Below are 20,877 nucleotides of genomic sequence, written 5' to 3'. Positions count from 1 at the left end.
GCACCATCGCAGATGTCGCATTCATTTCAGGCTTAAGCTAAAGCTGAGGATAGCAATGATATCTTAAGCACATGGCCAACTCGTAAATTGGGTTCAGAGCATCACCCAAAGCGATCGACTAAAAGGGAAACCACACACACACAAAAACAAGATGGCTCAAGATGAAGTTTGCAGGCGTACAGCCATAAAAAATACTACATAGTAGTATGTATTAGAAGAGTGCAGTAATCTTCGTAGTTTGTGGCTGAAATGGCAGGTGTAAAATAAAGAAATGACACAATTTGAAGGTGTAGTTGGCTCCAGGCTCCCACCCACAAATGTGAGACAATGACAAGGGTACAGCCATTGGTTTTCTTTTCCAATCTAGGGAACAACCAAAGTCTGTATTGCCGAAGTTGTAGAGTTCTTGCGGAGATTGGGGTGAAATTTGCGTGCTGCCGAAGACTGAAGGAGAAGACTCAAGGCTCCAAAAAAGAACAGAGATGGAGACAAGGAGAACGAATGCCCACAGAGACGACAAATGACACCACAAAGGAGAACTGAAATGAAAACAAAAAATTATTTTAATTTTATGCTTCGTTTCGCGACGTTTTTTTGTTTTGTTTGGTTTTGTTTTGTTTTGTTTTTGAGTGGAGCCCACCAATTTTTGGGAAGGCGTCAAGCGAATTGTTTGTTTATGCGAGTTGACAGAGAGGCCAAACACCAAACAATTCGCGAGACAAGAAATGAATGTGAGACGAGTCGAGGGAGTGGCAAATATGCTGAGCGTGCAGGCGGAAAGAGGAGATACCACCAATAGCTTGGGCATCGCAACGTACCGATATCGAGATGGAGCAGAGAGAGAGACAGAGAGAGAGATACATATACGAGATTTAAGTTATTATGGAGATAAAAGATGTGCATATGGAGATATTTATGCGACATTCGCATGTGGAATTAATATTCAGAGACATCTTCAAAAATGAATGCGGACACTTGTCTTCTCTTCTCTTCTCCTCTGCTCAATGTCTGTCGACCCCCTCTGTTCTTATTAGAATCCCCTTTTGAAGGTTGCTCAAGGTTAAGCCATAAGACAAAACATATACATACATACATATGTATGTATTATTGTTCTTCACTCCCCCCTCACCTCCAGAAGTTTGAGGAAAGGAATCAACACACAAAAGCAAACAAAGAAGAAAAAGCCAAGAAACCACAACAAAATCTCACAGCTGATTAAATCTTTTTCTCTTCAGCTACAGCTAGCCCTCCATCCTTCACAGCCATTCTGGCAGACTTATCGTCATCATATATCATATCTGTCTTTACTTCTTTTCCTTGGTCTTTGCTTTGGCTCTCTATTCACGAGCCCACCAGAGGAACAACTTGACCAAGATCAAGATTTGACAAGTGTTTTCCACCGAAAGAAAAGGATTGTTTGTATCGATTGGGATTGCGTTTTCCGATTTGAGCTGATTTACTCTACATACCCTTGATGCATGTAGATATACATATGTATGTATATATTACAAAGTCTCTTTGACATTATTGTAAGCCATTCCTACTACTTTTCCAGCCTCCTCTGGTTTCTCCTCCATGCTAAATGTAAATGCTCTCAAGTCAAGTACCTCCAACTCCCATCCAAAGCCCGAACCCCCTTCCTTCCTCCTCCCTCCTCCCTTTCACGGTTTCTGTTTGTGTTACACCATTTAGGTTGAACCAGGCTTTGTGTGACGCAGATCTCTCTCTCTCTCCGGCTTAAGTGGCCGACGTCATCACTCCACTGCACTCCACTCCACACCACTCCCAACCGATGCACTCCCGTGCAACCTCACTCTGATCTGATCCGATCCGATCCGCACCCAGACCGACCACATGTGGAGTTTGTTGTGCACACACATACACACACACACGTAGTGTAGTCCATGGTTAGGCTGCCATCATAACGATCCTCATGATGATCGTGTGTCCGGGGTTTTTCGCTGCATGTTCTGGCAAATGTTTGCCATTTACCAGCAGCAGCTACAACAGCAACAGCAGCTGGCCACTGCTGCTCTCTCTCTCTCTCTCTCTCTATGGGCAAATCTCTAGCTGCCGATCTACAGACTGGGTGGAGGGGGGGTGGGGGTACGGACTCGAACAACATTTCTATTATTTATGTGCGCACCAGAGAGAGGTCTAGCACAGATCTCTTCCAGTTTTCACACTTTCCTCACGGTCCGACGGTCCATGAGCCGCGGGCTCTCGGCCTCTGTCTCTCTCTCTCTGCGTTGCATGTAGCAATTAAAAATAATTTGTTTGGCTTGTTTTGTGTCAAAAATCATGGAAATACATCATCACAATAATAATGTTGTTATCAGAAGGTGCGCCAGTTGCACAAATAAATACAATATTTATATCCATCTTCATGTTCGGTTCTTATCCTTTTTTTTAAGTTTCCAGCTTGTTGGACCAATGGGAATCATTTGTCCGTTGCACCCTCAGGGCACTCATTCAGGAATTAAGACGTTGTGTTAGGTTAATCCAAGGTTAAGATGGGGTCCTTGGTGTCATTTCAAACGAATGTGGCACGTTCGCTTGTGGCTTAGCAAGGCAGGGGGGCGGGCATATGCCCCCCAAACTGACCAAGACCTTCAATATAGATTCGAAAACGGGTTTAATTGACTCGAAGTGGATAAAGTCTTGAAGCAAACAAAAACAAACCTAAAAATATATCAGCAAATTCGGCAAAGTCCAACGGCTGACTGGCTTTGATTGAATGGCAGGCAAATAAGCTGCCGGCTTCAATGAAAACACAGAGACGACCCTGCCGGCCAGTGGCAGTGGAGGGGATGCATGGATACCTGGGATGGGGCGATACTACTACTACTACTACCATAATGAAAATCCATTTGACGACGACGCTGACAGCAAAGAGCATAAATCATTTGCACAGACAGCAAATGCAAATCTTTGCAGATTAAAACAAAAACCAGGCAGGCGCAGAGTATAAATAAACATCGAGCGAGGCAGAGGCAGAGGCAGACACACGAAAACCTAAACCTGTCAAATCCGCGATATCTCGTCAAAGATAAGCCACGCTCTCCGGACCCCAGTCGGACAACACTCGGGCGGGCGGGCGGTCAGACGTCGGCTGCTGCCAGTTCGCAACGCAAGCCTCTCCGGATCTCACCATCGCCACAGCATCTCATCTTTATCCAAATTCAGCCGCCCCGAGTAGTGCCGAGTACTGTGTGAATATTTGTTTTAATTAAATGCCGATCAAGAAGCGTAATTGCCGGCACATTAGGTTAAAATAAAAATTCAATAAAACAACAAATCTCTCAGCAAAAACCAGCACATATTTTTTATCAAATCTGTGACGTTTTATCTGCTCAAGTACGGAATCGAAGCGGACATTAATTGACTAGCCTTTTGATTGAAGAGGCAGATGTCAAATTTACCCTATCTGCTAATGCTTAAAGGCTTAGAATGTACCAAATAATTTTCATACTATGTACATAAATACATAAATGCATCCATCTATTTATGCACAAAAAACGAGCACCTGGCTAGGTTAGTGTCGCGGCATGTGGAGATTTCTTTATCAACGGGACTTATTTAATATTTGGGAATAAATGTTTTTTTTTCTGTACAACAAAAATAACAACATAAATAACATAAATAACAATAAATAAAATTCAAATTAAATACTATTTAATTTTCATTCTTTGTGGCTTTGAACAAAACCTGCTTCTTTATCATTCCAAAAGTCTTAAATTGCACATACATACATACAGACATTATATTTAATGACCTGCAAATTGTATTTCGCGTTGTTAGAAGAATCAATAGCACAAAAATTATAATAATTATTGCCCGAGCAGCAACGAACAAAACAAAACCGAATGCACAAAGACCTTGACTTTAAACATGGCTGATCTTTTGCACAGTTCGGCCGAAAGGAATAGCCGTCCATGGGGGTGGGGGGGGTCTTGATCCGCAACGATCATACGATCATAAATTGGCAATTGAAGGTCCAACTTCTCACAAGCCCACATCCGTCGCTCATTTGCCATTGTGGCGGCTTTTGTTTTTTCGGGGTGCAATTAGGCCAGAATATTTTTTTGTTTTTTTTTATGGTAATTACACATTTGCTGTATTTTCGTGTGGCTACAACTTCAGCTATGTTTTTGTTGATTTTAGCTTGAAAACTCAGGTTCGATTCGACTTGAGGTCTGAACAAATGTCGGAAAGGTCAATGTTAGACCAGACTAGACTTGATTTCCAAAAAGGCGTATGGAATTGTTTCTGTAAAATTTTAACTTGCTTTTGGAGTGGAGCTTACAGAAGGTGCGTTAGAAATACTTGGGCTAAAGGCAAGCTTTCATGGAGAGGTTTGTATTATTTTCCACAAAAGATACTCCCTATGGATACTCTATCTTTGAATACACTTTAAGAGCAACCGCTCTCCTCTCTCTCTCTCCTAAATCCTAGTCGACGGTTCGCCCCCTGTTGGAGCGAGCGAGATGCGTAGATATAAAATAACGGCCAGGTCATAGTTCGTTGGTTCGAGTGTGCAGAGTATGTGGAACAAGGATAGAGAAGGTGCAGAAATATGCATAAGTATTATAAGGGTATCATAGCCGCGACTCACGTCACGACTGGTTTTGAGGTAAGCATTTTAAATACTAGCTATCCCCTAGCCGAAGGAGAAAAAACAACATGTACTGGGGCCCACACACACACACACACACACACACACTCATAATTCAATGCAACTAATGAACGTTTCGTGGCGCATTGACAATTAATCAAAATTTAATTAAAAAGACAAAATGCCACATTAAAGTATGCACTTTACTTTGTAGTAGTTTTTCTCTGCTCTCAGGCAAGCAACAATTTATTGTGCTTGCATTTTAGCCGATGCAAATCTGTCGCCAACGTGCAAAATGTAAAATGCAAAATGCTAAATTGTTTTTAGCACTAATGCCGCCGTCAACGGGCAGACAAGTACGAGTCTGTACTCGTACTCGTAATCGTACGAGTACTCTCATACTGGCGGCACGGCACTCATGGATCGTACTCGCACTCACATGGCTCTAGGCCTGGTTTTTGTTGGCTGTGTGTGGGCCGCAATTAGAGAAGAAGGTTGAATGTGTGCGGGCTTAGGCCACTTGCAATGACATGGCCAGCGCTGACACCAGTCCGGTCGGTCGGTCTTTTTCTAAACTTCTGTGTGTCCGTTCGCTAATGGTAGATTATGTACACGCGAATAATTAGATCGTTGAATAAGGATCCTACGTAATTTACAAAAGACAATAATCAATAAAAATGTTGATAGATTTCCCCTTCAAAGCGTTATATTTTGCATTCCATAACTGAGCACCTGACAAAAGAATTTCTGCTTGGGCAGGCAGCACATGTTCAAACGTCGATACAAAGTACACATATCTCTGGCTTCACAGATAGGTATTTATCTCAAGAGAGTGAGCGGTCGGCAGGCAAGGGGGGCGCGGGGCGGGGGGATTGCAACCTGAAAAGGTGTCAGTCGAGATTGTGATTGCACGCAAATTGAAGAATTTCCAACGTGGGAAAACGAGTTGTCGATCGACATCGCCCCGAAATCAAGTCAAGCTGAAAAGCATTACAAACGCCTGAACAAACAACAAGGGAACGGAAAAAAGCGAAAGAGTGTGGCCTGAAAACCACACAAAAGATACCACATACCAGATATATGTATATGTATGTATGTATCACAGTGTAAGATATTTATCCTAGCGTGGATATAGGCTTAGTGTCGATTACGTTTGGATCTGAGACAATTCGGATACTATTTTTTTTTTTTCGGGATTTCTGCCAGATTGCTGCCAATTGTTGCAATTTCCAGTGATTGGCCATTTCCAGCGTCACCATTGGCAGCCATTAGGCCAGCCTCGCCGCCTCTCACTCTTCTTACCAATCTCTCCTCAATCTTCCATAGTCTTGGCCTGCAGTTAATTGTCTATAATTATGCATTAATGAATGCATCTGGCCGAGAGCACGAAATCATGTTTAAGAATTCTTGCATGAAATGTTGCATGCTCTAAGCCTAAGCCATGCCCGCTGTGCTGTGCTGTGCAGCTACCCCACCTCGTATGCAGATCGCATTCGCCTATTGAAAATCGATAAATTCTCAAATTGCACGCTTCGATCGCATGTCGTTGATTGTGATCGCAGTTCCAAATGATTTTCAATGGGTTACTCCTTAGTCTTAGTCTTAGTCACAGATCATAGTGGATGACTGTGCTTACAGAGAGTACTCGTATGTATGTACATGTGGCTAACCTTAATCTAAATGGGTGAATATCACTTATGTGATCTGTTAGTGATCTGTTTTTAGAGACAAATTTACAAGCAACATACATAGCCTGTGCTTGACGTGGTACATTGATGCTCATCTCTAACGCTCAAACTCTCACATTTCTTCTCACACTCTAGCCCCCTCCAAGTATTGCAAAAACCGACCCGAAAATTGTCCCACGTTCCCAAAAAAAAAAGCAGCAAAAGCAAACAGACAGTGTCCGGATTGATTGAACAATGAGAATTCAATAGATAAATGTACAAAATCATTAAGAAAACACATGAAAATATGTTTGGTAATGACAACAAAATATTAAAAATAAAAAATAAAATGCTAAAAATATAATGAAGAAAACCATTGACAAAATCTCTGCCAAGCTTTTAGGAGAAATTAACCAGAAAAAAAAACTTTAAAATTGGTATAGATATTAAAGCTAAACACGAGTAATACAAGTAGATATAAATGTATGTATATGTGTATGTATGCCAAAATATGAGATGGAAGATAGAAATTAATCAACTTCAGAAGGCTTTCTAAAATGTAAATTAGCTTGGCGTCTACCTCAGTCTCTGGCTGCCTTCTGAGGGTTTATCTGAAGGTTATCTCCGTCTTAATTCAATCAAATATTTCACATTGAAAAATGTTCTCATTTTCTAACATCAAAGACGATTTTAAGATGTCAACAATGTGGATACATACATATATCAGCTTAGATACCAAACTATGGAACAACTGGTTTCAACAGAAGATCCCACATCCATCGCGTGCTGCTCTTTCCGGTCCTACAAAGATCCAAAATATCATGAATACCAAATGAATATTTATACAAGTCTACGAGCACATTCGAGCACGCGGCTTAATTGCAACGAGTGAGTTTGTCTAGGCTTGGTTTAGGCCAAATTACGGTCTCAGTCCCAGGGTTCAGTCAACCCGGGCCAAAATAAATTCATAATTTTTTGATGAATGCCTTGCGGCTCATTAAATCAGGCAACCACACCACTCTTTTTTTTTTTTGGCCGGTTTTATGCGGCTAGTGAGAGTGACCGTGAATATTTGTGTATGATTTTCAGGCATTTCATTTTGTGGTTCGAATGATTAATGCTAATTAGTTGCCACATGTAGCTGTGTATGCAAATTAAAACAAAAACCACGCAAAAAAAAATGAAAATAATTAAGATGTAGTTTTAGCTTTAGGTATTTGCTGGAAAAAATGATACATAGTTTCATTTGCATGAAATCCTATTTGCTGCTAGCTTTTCTGCGCTGGAGATGCCTTCATTTATCTTCTTTGTAATTATTGTGGGTCACGGTGGGGATGCCACAAAGTAAATTTTGATTTATGTTGGCATGCAAATAAGGTTAAGGTAAGGTTTCTTTTTTTTTGCAATAGTTTGAAGTAAAAATAGGTTAGTATATGGGGAAATTATGTTCGCTTGAATGTGGATTATATTGTGATATTAGACTGTGGATTAATATGAGACATTTTTGAAAATATAAATATGCATAATATCGATAAACAGAATTCTGGAATTATGATATACTATTCTCCGTTAGTTTTTTTTTAAGATTTCCGAAATTTGTTCAATGATCACTGAGTCACTGATGGGGCATGCTGTACCGAAGATTTCAAATACTGCAACATCTTCGCAATCATTTCCAAAGTGCACTTAATCGAATAATTAAGCCATCAATGTGCTGTCCGACTGGCCAATTGTTGTAATTAGCGAGACTGTCCCTCTTTTTATGTATGTATGTATGTACATATTTACCAGCTAGAAGCAGAGTTGCTGCCGAGGGCATTGCCCATCCTATTTGGCATTGCATAACACTAAACAATGTGCACCGTTACTTGGCTTGCTAATGAGCAGGCGAGGAGGGATGGAGGCACACCACACAGCCCAGGGGTTCTTCAATAGGCAACGCACGTAAGAGCATACGAGAGATGATCGGAAACAGAAGCACGAAGAGACATGCGAAGAAATGTGCATATTAAGATAAGAATGCGGAGAATGGTCAGAGTAAGAGAGAGAGAGAGCACGGCACGGCACGGCACGGCCCAGTGTCTGCCGAAAGTGTCCGGCCGCATACAAGAGTGCCCCCAAGAATGTTTTCTTGGCATCCAACATATCGGTTTGTATGTACTTACATGCACAAGTAAACGCAACTGGTTACCGCCTCCCTCTTGGTCGTAGCCTCTTCTGGCAGATTCATTCTAAGCTTGTCAGTCTGGTTCTGGTTTTCTTTTCTGTCTTTTTTTTTTTTTTCGTTATTTTGTGGCATGGCATGGCATCCATCGCCTTAAGCTCTGAAATGGGTCAATTTAGTGACAAGCGATGCGATGCGATGCTATGCCGTTCCACAAGTCTCTCTGCAGACAGTGACAAGTCTCGGGACGATTGAACTGCCCCATAGATGACATATGGCAGGCAATGGGTAGAGTAGAGGATTTTGTGGTCAGTAGCTGTGGCATGTGGCATGAGCTTTCTCTTATCGCTGCTTGAAATAGTTCCTCACTTTAGCACAAATTCAATGCCAAATGGGGAAAACGAATTCCCAGATGTATGAAGATTTTGGGAACGTAATGTATGTATGTACATTGTACATGCATTTATTCCTAAGATTTTCCATATAGAATTACAAAAAAAAAATCCCACACAAAGGAACTTTTTGAGAAAACAATATCCAAGTAAAACAAGAAAATGAATAATAACAAGATGATTATATTTGCTTACAGGAAATCCGAAATATATAATATATAATGGATATGTATGTTAATATATTATTCCGATTTTAAGTTCAAGTTTGCTGCACTTGAAACAAAGCAAAATGCATTCGAAGCTTGATAGCCCCCGGGGCTTGAACAAAAATGCAACTGCAGATAAACGAAACTCGAGAGTGAGTCGTTTGGGGAAGTCACTGCTCGTATGTATGTACATACATACATATATGGCCAGATAACTTGGGCAGATAGTGGGGTAGATAGTGATTTTAAATATTTCCAACAAACCTTCCACCTCAGGCAACCAATAGCACTGGAGTAAATCAATTAAGCCCGAAAATTATGCGACACAGTCCAGGGCACTGGCGGTCAGTTTTGAAGTACCACTGCTGGAACTGGTGCCTGGACGTGGGTGCCACTTTATTATATGGCTTACCGCATTTGAGTTATATTCGACTTGATTTTATTGCATTTCTGCTGACCGAAAACAAAAGCGAGCGATAATCAAGAGGCGGAAACTTCAAGGCGCAAATAAATTAGAGCAACAATAGGGGTCTCTCAGGTCGTCGAGGTCTAGTTTGGTTTGGCAGTTTTATCAATCGAACAATTATATCTTGTAGCTGGCGCACGGCAAAAGTACACAGCGAAGGTTTTTCAGCGCCCAAGCGGTCTCTGCACGCAAAACCAGTCACGAACTGAGAGAGGAAAATGAGCACTAACTATTGAGCCAGATCGAAGATTGGGAACAAAACGCCTAAACTTATTAATTTAACCCAATTTAATGCTGGTGTCGCAGCTCCATAGGACTGCCAAAAGAAAAAACTGACCAAGCAGATCTGGGGAAGAGTGAAAATAAGGCAAGAAGGGACCATAAAAGGAAAGAGAGGACTTGATTGGTCATCTACAATATACAACGCGTCTATGTATATATATATATCCCTAAACATACATACATATGTACAAAGCTGCGAAACGGAGATCCGTTTTAAATACAATGCTTCTACAACAGCTGTTGTCTAGGTCAGGGTTTGAGGGTGGAGATAGAAGCAGATACAACAAAGTTCTCTTATTACCAAATGGTTTCTCTTTTGTACATCTTTGAATAGCTCGTTAAATGGAACTTACCTACAGAAAATCCCAATCAAATGCAATTTCAGGCACAGGAACACAAAACAGTTTTAGTTTGGGGACTTCTCAAATTGTACCAAATAATATGTATGTACACTATTGACACCTTTTAGTACATTTTGGATAGATCACTACAACGCGCTTCTTTTCGTTCGTTCTTTATTTTTGAATACCCTGCCAGAGGGTAATATCTGATCTACAATGCCAAGCAAACGGTTTTTCGCGTGGAAATTTGGCAAAACACAAGCCAAGGAGACGAGAAAAAGCGCCAACAGAAGAGACGAGACGGAGCAATGACAACCGCACGCGGCCACAGAAAATCAAAGCTTAAATTGTAAATTTGAACCGAGTACAGAGAGAGTAGCGTTTCAATCGAGCAAATGCTCGCTCTCTGATTGAGAGAGTCGAGTTTACTTAGTGTGTGTGTGTGTGTGGGGTGGGGAGTGAAAAAACCAGTTTGTTTGTGGCAAACTTGTTGCTCTCCCTCCATCTCTCTCTCTCGCTCTCGCTCTCTTGTATTCATCTGTGTATGTTTTATGCGTTTATGCTTTGCCAGCAACTTTTTAATTTAAAAGCCGTTGGCTGTTGCGTGTTTTCCTTTCTTCTGCTTCTTCTTTCTTCTGTATCTGTCTTCGGCTGCTGCAGAATCAAAACAAACGCGCTTCTTTTCGATCGTTCTTTGTTTTTGAATACCCTGCCAGAGAGTAGTCGAAATGTTTGACACACATCGTTCATCGGTGATTAACATAAAATATTCACATACTTATTTCTTTCAATCATATGTACATACATACATATGTACTATTGTAGCTGCCATGGGAATGATCAATCACAAGTCTATACCATTTTGAGAGCGAAGTTAAGTAAGATCGATCGGCAAGGGTATCAAAATCTTCGGTATTTCTTTCTCGTTGCTGATGTTATTGCTCTTCTGCTTTGACTGTTGTTCTGTTTCCTTCACGTTTTTCGTTTACGTTTCGTGTCGTTTCGTGTGTACGTACGTCCGTCCAGGCAGCTCATTAAACTTTTTACAGCTACTGTTCTCCCTCCCCATGCTTCTACACACTCACAATCACACACACGCACGTAATTAATTTCAATGGCCCCGAACCGTTCGGAGCACGCTCAATTGTCCCGATAAGCAAGCAGTCGACGGATCACATTTGGGTTCGTGTTCTTAGGCGGACGAACTCGACTCTTTTGTTAATTGACTTTCGTCAAATCAAATTAGTTTCTGTGTTTCCAATCGGGCGGTTCATCGCGACTCTATGCATTAATAGCAGCCAGCTGGTGGTTCTACTATTTGGATCTTAATTGGTTATCTCTGAACTTGGTCTCTGCGGTACGAAAGTGGAGAGTTAACACCTAGGAAAATCATTTTCGGTACTCATAGAGATACAAAAGGACTTCTCGGACTCGGTAAGACACTCACAGAACTTCAGCTGGGCTACATTTATGTACATTTATTCTGGCAAACATATCTTATGTTTATCTAACTGCACTACCGACCCACGTCAAAAAAAGCACACGGATTGGAGAGACCAGACCTCGTTCGGCTGGGATCCGTAGGATGCCCGTTTATAAGGGATATGAAGCATGTCAGAGTCCTGACATGGATGCGCGTCGAGTGTACCCAGCGCATGACAACCTGCAATCAAGCGCCAGCGGGCACGGCCCATGAATCGGGTTGTGCTGCATGCTGCATGCAACGAAAAAGCGTAGGCCATCATCCATACGAATGCAACTGCAATAATACAGCGACATGCATAAATTATGCGCCAAACAAATAAGGTCTCGCCCAGCCCTAACGGAGTCAGTCCCATAATGATGCAATGGGGCCATCATCAAGTTGTTGTTGCTGCTTCCTTGTCTTCCTTGTCACCGCCAGTTGTTGCACAAAGTCATGGTCGCCACAATTGTTGTTTCTGCTGTTGTCGTGCCACCACCCCAAGAATCGAAACGGATGGCAGTAAGAAACAATTCCCACGACCGCAAGAAACAATTAAGTTGGCTCCACAAAATGAGGAAAAATAAAATACATAAATACAATTCAAAATGGGATTACAGCACATGCTTCCGTTCAAACTTAAACAATATATGTAGAGGAATCTACATCAAAAGTTGAAATTCTTCCACGCCTCTGTCAAACCTCTGGCCGCTGCATCTGCTTCGGCACGAGCCAACAACAGTCATTAACTTACTGCTGGAAAGCAGACGGTTGCAGTTCCGATTAAGTGACAGGTTAAATGCAAAGCCATAAGTTTTGGCCCCAACCAGCACGAGCCCCGAACTTTTGCAGCCGGCAAAAAGCAGCAGGAGAGACAGAAGTGACTGGCCTGGCCTGGCTCGGGGACTCCTCAAACCGGTTGCCAAGCTCCCACAGGCACCAAACGCACACCAACCTCTGGAGTTGTCTTGCCTTGCCGCCTGATGCTTTGCATGTCCAAGCAGACGACAACGACGACGCACGGAGATGCAACAGTTGTGGGGCGGCCAACCATTAGTCGTAATCTTTGGCCAATTGTCGTTGATTGTTGTCGTCCGTTGTGCCTTGGGCTGATTCCCAGATGTCTATGTTCGTCCCCAGGTCAAATTTGCTTGATTAGCTAAAAATGCGTGCGAAATCTCCATACAGCGAATATTTTAGGGCAATTGTGGTCCTCATCAATTCATTGAGATCAACTTACATGTGTGTGTAATTACATATTTCGAAGATTTTAAGCCCGAAGAACTAAACCATATAGACTTTTCTCTTTGACTACAGCTTAGAACTTGTTTTAAACCATTTCATGTAAACCACACTACTTTGAAACACACACAACAAAAGTTCAATAAATGCCGCGTTTTAAAGCCAGGGCTGCCATCTATCGATTATAATAAATATCGATATTTCTCAGAAACAAGTGCTGTAAAAGACATGTTTCCGTGTTGAACATTGCCATCTTGAGAAGGTATATTTTTGAGGGCCAGGCGGTATATTTTATCGATAAATCCGATTTTGACAAACAAAACAAAAATTGTAAATAATTATATTTATTTTATTTGTGCGCGCCCTAAATAATTGCTCCTGCAGCACTATGAACACGATACGGTCCAGTACACCCGTACTGCGGTCCAGAACCAATGGCAGCCTCATAAGTTCCACGTGCAACGCGCAGAGAACGAGGACGCGTAGCAAAATGTTGGGCGGCCGTAACAACAACAACAACAACCGAAGCAATGACCAAAGGAAACTAGCGACCAATAAAAGAGCATTACCAGAAACAGAATACCCAGAGGAAGTTTATGAGGATGATCCCTTGGCAGATAAACCAGAGGTAAATAATAGTATGTGGCACAGTAGAACAGCTTATAAATTGTATCCCTTCCAGGCTGAGATTGTAGATGATCCGCCACCAGCCAAACGACCTCTCTTTCAACTGCTCACCGACGAGGACCCACTTCTGCCTGTGCAATCCGTCAAATCGAGGGATAGCGAGACAGCTGAAAAGATTTACGTGCAACATACAGACGCGCCAAAGGATGTGTGCATTAGGAAGATTAATGGCATTAAGTCCAAACCCTACCGCCCATCGGCGAATCAGATTCAAATAAAAAGCTTACATTCGAAAACGCGGTCCAGCCAGCGCTTTATCTGGAGCTCCGAGGCGACAGTTAGGCTGCTGCAATTGTGGGAGAAGCATTTGGATGAGTTTCGCGGTAAGAAAAAAAATACAATAATTTACAAAGAGATGGAACATCAAATGCGTGATTTTGGTGAGCCGAGTCAATCTGAGATTAAAGGTAAAATGGATAACCTGTCGAGGAAATATCGGTAAGTATCTACATATAAATATACCTCGGAAAGCAGACGTATATAATTTGTTTTCCTATTAATAGCCTTGAAGCTGAGAAACTTCGGGCAACCGGTGTTCGTTCCCAGTGGTTACTTTTCCATACAATTCAAAAACTCCTGATTGGTACCAATGCCGTCAATGTGTTTGAGGATATTATGTTCGAGAAAAATGGTAAAATAAGATAGCAAAATCATTTCTAATACACAAATCATATAACAAAGAATTTGTTTTAGGATCCTCAAACATTTTAAGCACCGATTTGGGGTCTGACGATAATGAAATGCATTCTTGGATGGATTCTCCAGCTTCCAGTTACAAAAATGGTCGACAGGAAGAGGGCGAGATAGACGACCATCCCCACGAGGATCACCTTGCAAAAAATGATCATAAAGTAGACCCAGAAGACTTAAAAGAGGATCAATACGAGAGATTCACCTCCTCGCCAGAGTTTAAAAGTGAATTGAATATGAAAGACAGTCTGTCAGGGCGATTGCTGGAAATCGAAGAGGAGAAGCTGTCCATAGAGCGGGAGAAGCTTAAAGTTATGAAAGCGGCTGTACGAGAATTGTCCGCATTCCATAGAGATATATTGCAACATTTTAAGCAAAAAAACAAATAAATGCAAATTTAATGTTTACCTATTATGGCCATATTTTTGTTTATGCCAAAAGTAATTTATTTTATCGTGGTATATAATGGTATTTTTCGAAACTGAAAGGGTATTTCATGGTATTTACTTTTTTGGCCGGATGGTATTTTGTATCGTTATCGGCGCTGATTACTAGCGTTATGGCCGACGAAATGGAAACAAGAAAAATTTTTATAAACAATCAACAAAATGGTGCTAAACCTAAAGAATCCCAGCGAGAAATAGCACAGAAAATCAAAAACGGCGAGTACAAGCTTCTGCGGAAGGATCAACGCAGCACCGTTTGGAAAGTTTACCGCGTCATCATGGGACCCGATGGTAAAACACTTAGAACGTCATTCTTTTGCACCGGCTGCAATCGCGTGCTGAAATCCGGCCATGGCAATACCTCCAATCTCCGCATCCATAAGTGTCACGTAGATTATATGAGACAGCTGCACAGTGGCAGAGATGCGAGAAACGTCTTGGAGAAACATCAGGTACGTACCAATGCACCCACCAAAATTGGATTTGAAATGGTCCTTTGCAGGAAATGTGTAGGATTCCAATAGTTATCCTCAGCTGGAGTATACGCAAGAAGAGTTAAGGAAGCGACGGTATCGCAAAGACAATCCAACCCGACACGAATGGTGTGCCAATGGCACCAAAATGCTTCTACAGCTGTGGGCGACGTACATCGAGGATTTGCGCGGCAGGCGCAAGAATTGCCATGTTCACAGAGAAATGGCCGAGAAAATGAAGCAATTCGGGGCAAACGCAACCGAAGTCAAAGCAAAAATGGACAACTTGACCAAAAAATATCGGTTTGTTTATTGTTGCGTATTGCATATTGTTGACTGGTATACGATCGGAACTATTTTTTTTTAGCAAAGAGGCGAAGGATGTTAAATTATTTGGCAGACCATCCAAGTGGGAGCATTTCTATAGACTTCAGTCGCTCCTAATTGGCACAAAAGCCGTCGATCTAAGTAGTAATTTTACTTTCAATAGTGCAGGTAAGTGTCAAAGAGATACGTCAGAGAGACAATAAATAATGCCATTTATTATCTTGTAGCCTCTACAGATGACGACGTTCATGACATGGACAGTGCATCCGAAAATATCGGCGAGGCGTATGCTGAAGAGGACCAAGAGGACAATTCTCAAGATGGGTTAATAAAAGAAGAAGAGGAAGAGGAGGATGAGTATGTCTCAGATAACATGATCGAAGAAATAGAAGTCCCTTCTGGTCGACCGTCTGTCGAGAAATACGCAAAGCCTGACATGGCAGAGGAGCCGGAATTGCCTTCTGAAAGACCGTGTTTGGAGAACTATGAAGAGGAGCTTGATAAGCAGAACTTAACTATAGAACAAACGTACAAAGCCAAGCGCAAAAGAGAGGCTAGATTGCTGGAAATAGAAGAGGAAAAGCTGGCCATAGAGAGGGAAAAATTGAAGACGATGAAATACTTAAAGCAAGAGTTATCCTCATTTCACAAGGACATGTTCAGGCTGCTCAGCCAAAATAATTAATTTACAAAGATCAATTAAATAAAGTACAAGGACATGTTCAGGCTGCTCAGCCAAAACAACTGTGTGAATTAAGCGAAAAAAAAACGCGAAACAGAGTTGCTTTTCGGGCGGAAAACGATAACTGCGTTTCATTATTTCTTTGATACCGATAATTTCATTTTTTCTTTGATACCGATAACTGCGTTTCATTATTTCATTGATAGTTTCATTTTTTTCTTTGATACCGATAACTGCGTTTCATTATTTCATTGATAGTTTCATTTTTTTCTTTGATACCGATAACTACGTTTCATTATTTCATCGATAATTTTTTTTTACTAGATATCCAGCCCTGGTTTGTGTGGACTGCCAACTTGGGCGATAGCGCCGCCGCTATGAGGACGACCTGAACAAAAAATGTTTACAATAAATACTCCCGAAAAAGAGAAGGGCAAAGAGTCCCAGCTGGACATTTTGCTCAAAATTAACACAGGCGAATACGTTTTGCAGAAGAAGAAAAAGCGCAGCTCGGTGTGGAATGTATATCGGGAGATTGTCAGGGGAGATGGATCAAGACTGAAATGGCGCTTTTATTGTATGGGATGCAAGCGGGTTATGCAGTCCACCGGCGGAACCACCTCAAATCTTCGTATACACAAATGTCATGTCCGGTACCTGAAGCAAAACGGAAATATATCTGTCGACGATGCGCCAAGTCCTGGTACCGACTCTGAGAGCCTGCCCAATCGTATCGACAACGAAAGGGTCCCGACCAGGGTGCAATCCACAGGGACAATCCGCCAACTGACATACGCCGACCAATACGAAGAGTTCTACGAGGAAAAGAGGGCCTCCAAAAGACAGTACGACGAGATGGGCGAGGAGCTGGAGAACCATGATGAGCCAGATCCCATCGAAGAATTTGTAAGTGGAAAAACAATAAGAAACCATTCTGAACTACATGTGATAACAGTGACCTTTTTTCTTTGGCCTAAGCTGGAACCGGATATAGACCTGGGATTGAACTCCTCTGACACGCGGCCGCTGATTAAATTATTTTCTGAGGAATCCTGTTCGGCCGAAACGGAGGAACAATGCCCCATTGTGCTGGAGAACGAAGTGATTCAAGAGGACTTCAAACGAGAGACGCTCCAGCCTAAAACGAACAGCACCCAGATCGATCCAAGTGCTCTAGCCGAGGCCGAGAGCTACGCCCGTTCCTGGGCTCATGCATTTCTCAAGCTGAGCGAAGACCAAAAGTTCTATGCGAAGCGCTCCATAGATGAGCTGCTTGTGCTGGGCCGCCTGGAGAGATTGAACATATCCACCGTCACATCGCTAACGACAAACTTGTAAAATTCAACACACTTTAGAGCCAATTGCTGCCCAAACTAGTACACTAGTAGCCTTGATATTGTTAAGCGGAAGGATGGGGTATTTCTCGCATTACAGATATGATAGCAAATAAATGGGTTAATTTCTTAAATAGACGCAGCCCAAAAATGTGTTTTTCAATTTTTTTATTTTTTCCAATATGTTTTTAAAGTTTTTTTTTTTACTTTTCTTTGTTGCCATTTCGCATTTGTTGTATGTAGACTTATCGCTTTGCTCTTTTCTCAGTTTCTTTATGAAGTTTGCTTTGAATTACATGATTCTCTTGTTTGCTTTGCTCTGCTGCGCGCCCGTTTCTTCCCTATCTTTCTCTCTTTATTCAGTTACAGTTATGTTAATTAAACGGTTTTCAACTTGCGATGGGGTGAATGGCTGTGAGTAGTATGCTTGTGTGAGAGGTAAATGGTTCAACATAAATTTTGTAAAATAATTTAAATTTAAAATAAACTATAAACAATAAACTGTTTTTTTTTTTTAGTGTTTGTTGACCTTTCTGAGAATTTTTTGGGCGTATTTGAATTTATTGCTTTCTATAATACACTTCAATTTGTTTTGCACATTTTCGGGGTTTTAAATTTGAATTGGAAATTATTTCTCTTTGCTTTTGTATGGTATGGGATGGGGGTGTGCATGAAAGTTTCCCTACAAAACGGATAACAAAGCAAACAAACCAAATATAAAATACGCTACGGCCCATTCTATTGCTGCTCTTATTTGCAGTGTCTCTTGCACTTGATGTTGTGGTTTTTTTTTTTGAGTTGTTTTTGTTGCATGTTGTTGCTGCTGCTGCTGCTGTTGCTGCTGGTGGTGTTGTTCTATTTCTTCTTGTTGTCTGGATCTATGCAGTACTTTCTGTTGTTGTATTCTGCACCTCCTGGGCGCCGTTCTGTAGAGGATTCGCGGATGGTGGTAATGGTAAATCATAAGAAATAAACTTAAACAAAAGTCATGAAGAGCTGTTATTTGTTTGGTTTTGTTACATTCATATTGTTAGACCCAAAGCCTCTTATGTTAAGTATTACAATTATTCGTCTTCCCTCTGATGTTTTAGTGGTTAATTATGAATGCATTTTAGTTAGTTGTGTGGAGTGGAGTGGATTGGGGTGTTTCTATTTCTATGTTACCGACACCAAGTAGTTGTTTTGTTTTGGTTGTTGTTGCCGCCGCCATGCTGATTAGTGGTTGTTCTTTTGTTGTTGTTGTGGTTGGATGTTGCATTGGCGATGTTTTTCTTGTTGTGTCAGTGGTGATTAGTTCATTACCTGCTGTGGCTGCTGTTGCTGCTGCTCCAGACCACCGCCAGGACCATTTGGTTTCCGATTCTGGCGACGGGGACGCGGCTGCTGCTGGCGCGGCGGTCCCTGGCCTTGAACTGCAACAAAGGCAAAGCGAAAAGTTAATTCAAGAAAATAAAATGGGAGGCTTGTTTGGAGTTACTTGGTGCAGTGTACTCACTGTACTCCCCGCCATCGCGTCGTGGTGGTGGTGGCCCGTTGTTGTAGTTGCGTCGGAAGAAGCGTCTCTGGGGTCCTCCGGGGCCGCCGGCACCGCGACGGGGTCCCTCTCCGCCACGCTGCAAGCCCTCGGGATTCTGGTCATGAACACCAGGATCGGCACTGCTGCCATCACCGCCGCCCAGACCGCGACGCTGCTGACGCGGGTAGTAGTTGTTGTAGCGCCTGGGTCCACCAGGGGGTCCACCTGGACCACCACGCGGACCGCCGCGAGGTCCGCCGGGGGGGCCGCTTGGGCCGCGACGATAGTTCTGGCGGGGCTGGCGGGGTCCGGACTGCAGCTGCTGTTGTCCGTCGAGGGGCTGCTGCTGCTGTTGGTCCGGGGACTCCATCTCATCACCCTCCTCGCCATCCTTGCGACGGCTGTTCTTCTTCATCCAGGGCCGGAAGTTGCGACGCTTGTCCGCAGCAAACTGGCTGCCGCGCACAGGCTCACCAGAAGGACCGGTAACATTGGCTGCCTCGTTGCCCTTTTCGCCAATAACGACATCGAACTCGACCACCTCACCGTCGCCGACAGAGCGGACAGCCTTCTTCGGGTTGTTGCGGGCAATGGCGCTCTGGTGCACGAAGACGTCCTCTTTGGTGTCGTTCCGGTTGATGAAACCGTAGCCGCTCTTCACGTTGAACCATTTGACGGTGCCGGTCACTTTGGTCGCTGCAATTGTGAGGTTAGAAACGTCAATGTGGGTTCTGTTACCATTTGAGGCGGAATGGAATGGATGAATAGTGGGTTACATGCGTATTCTGGTTCCTTCAAAATTCATTGAATGTCCAATAGGCGCGATGCAAGCACATCCCACTGTGCGGTGCGTGTCTGCGGCAGTGTATACAAATAAATTTACCAAAACAATGAACACACACACATGAACATACTGTCACTCTCCATCTCTCTCTCTCTCTCACTAAATATCTTTAAAAAGTCTCTTCGGAGTGCGCGCGCGCAGAGAGGACCAACAAATTGGGTTGCTCGGATTTTATGTGCGGTGGGGGGGCAGGCAGGGGCATGAGCAAAGCAAAGCAAACGTACGGGGGTGGGCCACACCGGTAAAAGGCAAAATTTTCATTTCGTTTCTTTGCGGCCCGGCCGGGGCCGCTTTTCATGAGGTGGCGGGGCGGTGAGCCGGTGAACGTTCCATATGTATGTGCCGCCTTGCTATACAAAATGGCCGTCGTGCGTATATTTTAAGACACAAACAGACACATATGTGTACACACACGCACATTTAATTTTTTCATTCCTTTCATTGCTATTTTGGTAGAACTAGCGGTCGCCATGTGTTTGCGTATGAATGAAATGCAAATCCATTTACGTTTGCTCTTACCAATAATTTCCTTCGGCGGCGGAGCTGGCTTGCCTTCACCTTGCTGGCCATCGTCCTCCTGCTGTTCCTCCTCGGCCAGCGGCTGCTGTTGTTCGATGGGCAGCAGCTGCTGCGGTTGGTTCTCAGAGTCTGCCATCTTTTCGTTGTTGTTCGCACCCTCACTCGACGAACACGCGCTTCCAAAAATAAAAGGAAGAAAAATAAACTGCTACCGCTTTTGAGGTGTCAGCCAAGTTTTTTTTTTGGCTATGCGATGCTATGCTCAAAAGCCGCAACTATATTATTTTCTGCTTATGCTTTTGGGACTGATGGTCTGTGTTTGTCGTCGGTGTTGTTGTTGCTGGCGGTCAGTTGTGGCACTCTTTCAACTACCACTACCACTTTTGATGTTATTTTTGAGTGTGATCTTAAAACACTCGCCACTCGCAGTTTTTCTTTGCCGTATTTTGTTCGCAAGCGGAAGTGACAATGACAGCAAACTAGGGATGTTAGATATATATTGATGTATAATATCGATATATA

At 42.7% G+C, this 20,877-nt stretch overlaps 4 protein-coding genes across 5 annotated transcripts in view; 2 read left to right on the top strand and 2 right to left on the bottom strand.

Moving 5' to 3' along the window:
- Positions 1 to 10,463, bottom strand: part of LOC111071185 (semaphorin-5A) — a 39,269-nt gene extending 28,806 nt beyond the window's left edge. The window contains exon 1 of the mRNA XM_022362378.2: positions 10,146 to 10,463. The gene's annotated coding sequence lies outside the window, so the exon portion shown is untranslated. The remainder of the gene's footprint in view (positions 1 to 10,145) is intronic.
- A 2,674-nt stretch (positions 10,464 to 13,137) lies between these two features.
- LOC111071122 lies at positions 13,138 to 16,204 on the top strand. The gene is made up of 8 exons (XM_041592047.1): positions 13,138 to 13,465; positions 13,520 to 13,962; positions 14,028 to 14,155; positions 14,218 to 14,592; positions 14,703 to 15,112; positions 15,174 to 15,436; positions 15,501 to 15,628; positions 15,688 to 16,204. Exons 1-8 carry the CDS (start codon positions 13,226 to 13,228, stop codon positions 16,143 to 16,145), a joined length of 2,445 nt encoding a protein of 814 aa, XP_041447981.1. The 5' UTR covers positions 13,138 to 13,225; the 3' UTR covers positions 16,146 to 16,204.
- A 276-nt stretch (positions 16,205 to 16,480) lies between these two features.
- Positions 16,481 to 17,618, top strand: LOC111071195. The gene is made up of 2 exons (XM_022362395.2): positions 16,481 to 17,048; positions 17,121 to 17,618. Exons 1-2 carry the CDS (start codon positions 16,542 to 16,544, stop codon positions 17,478 to 17,480), a joined length of 867 nt encoding a protein of 288 aa, XP_022218087.2. The 5' UTR covers positions 16,481 to 16,541; the 3' UTR covers positions 17,481 to 17,618.
- An 11-nt stretch (positions 17,619 to 17,629) lies between these two features.
- On the bottom strand, positions 17,630 to 20,831 carry LOC111071192 (Y-box-binding protein 1). 2 transcript variants are annotated; one of them, XM_022362392.2, is made up of 4 exons: positions 20,356 to 20,831; positions 18,954 to 19,688; positions 18,779 to 18,888; positions 17,630 to 18,402 (listed from the first exon to the last, which is right to left on the bottom strand). In XM_022362392.2, the coding sequence occupies exons 1-4, from the start codon at positions 20,489 to 20,491 to the stop codon at positions 18,355 to 18,357; spliced, it is 1,029 nt and encodes a 342-aa protein (XP_022218084.1). In that variant the 5' UTR covers positions 20,492 to 20,831; the 3' UTR covers positions 17,630 to 18,354. The 2 variants fall into 2 exon arrangements, with proteins under 2 accessions (XP_022218084.1, XP_022218085.1); XM_022362393.2 differs by having other exon boundaries at positions 18,972 to 19,688; positions 20,356 to 20,830.
- Between the last annotated feature and the right edge of the window lie 46 nt (positions 20,832 to 20,877).

Source organism: Drosophila obscura, unplaced genomic scaffold, assembly GCF_018151105.1.
Source record: "Drosophila obscura isolate BZ-5 IFL unplaced genomic scaffold, ASM1815110v1 contig_1, whole genome shotgun sequence".
In the NCBI taxonomy this organism is placed as follows: Eukaryota; Metazoa; Arthropoda; class Insecta; order Diptera; family Drosophilidae; genus Drosophila; species Drosophila obscura.
Note: the sequence above shows the minus strand (reverse complement) of the source record. Positions and strands in the feature narration are given on the sequence as shown.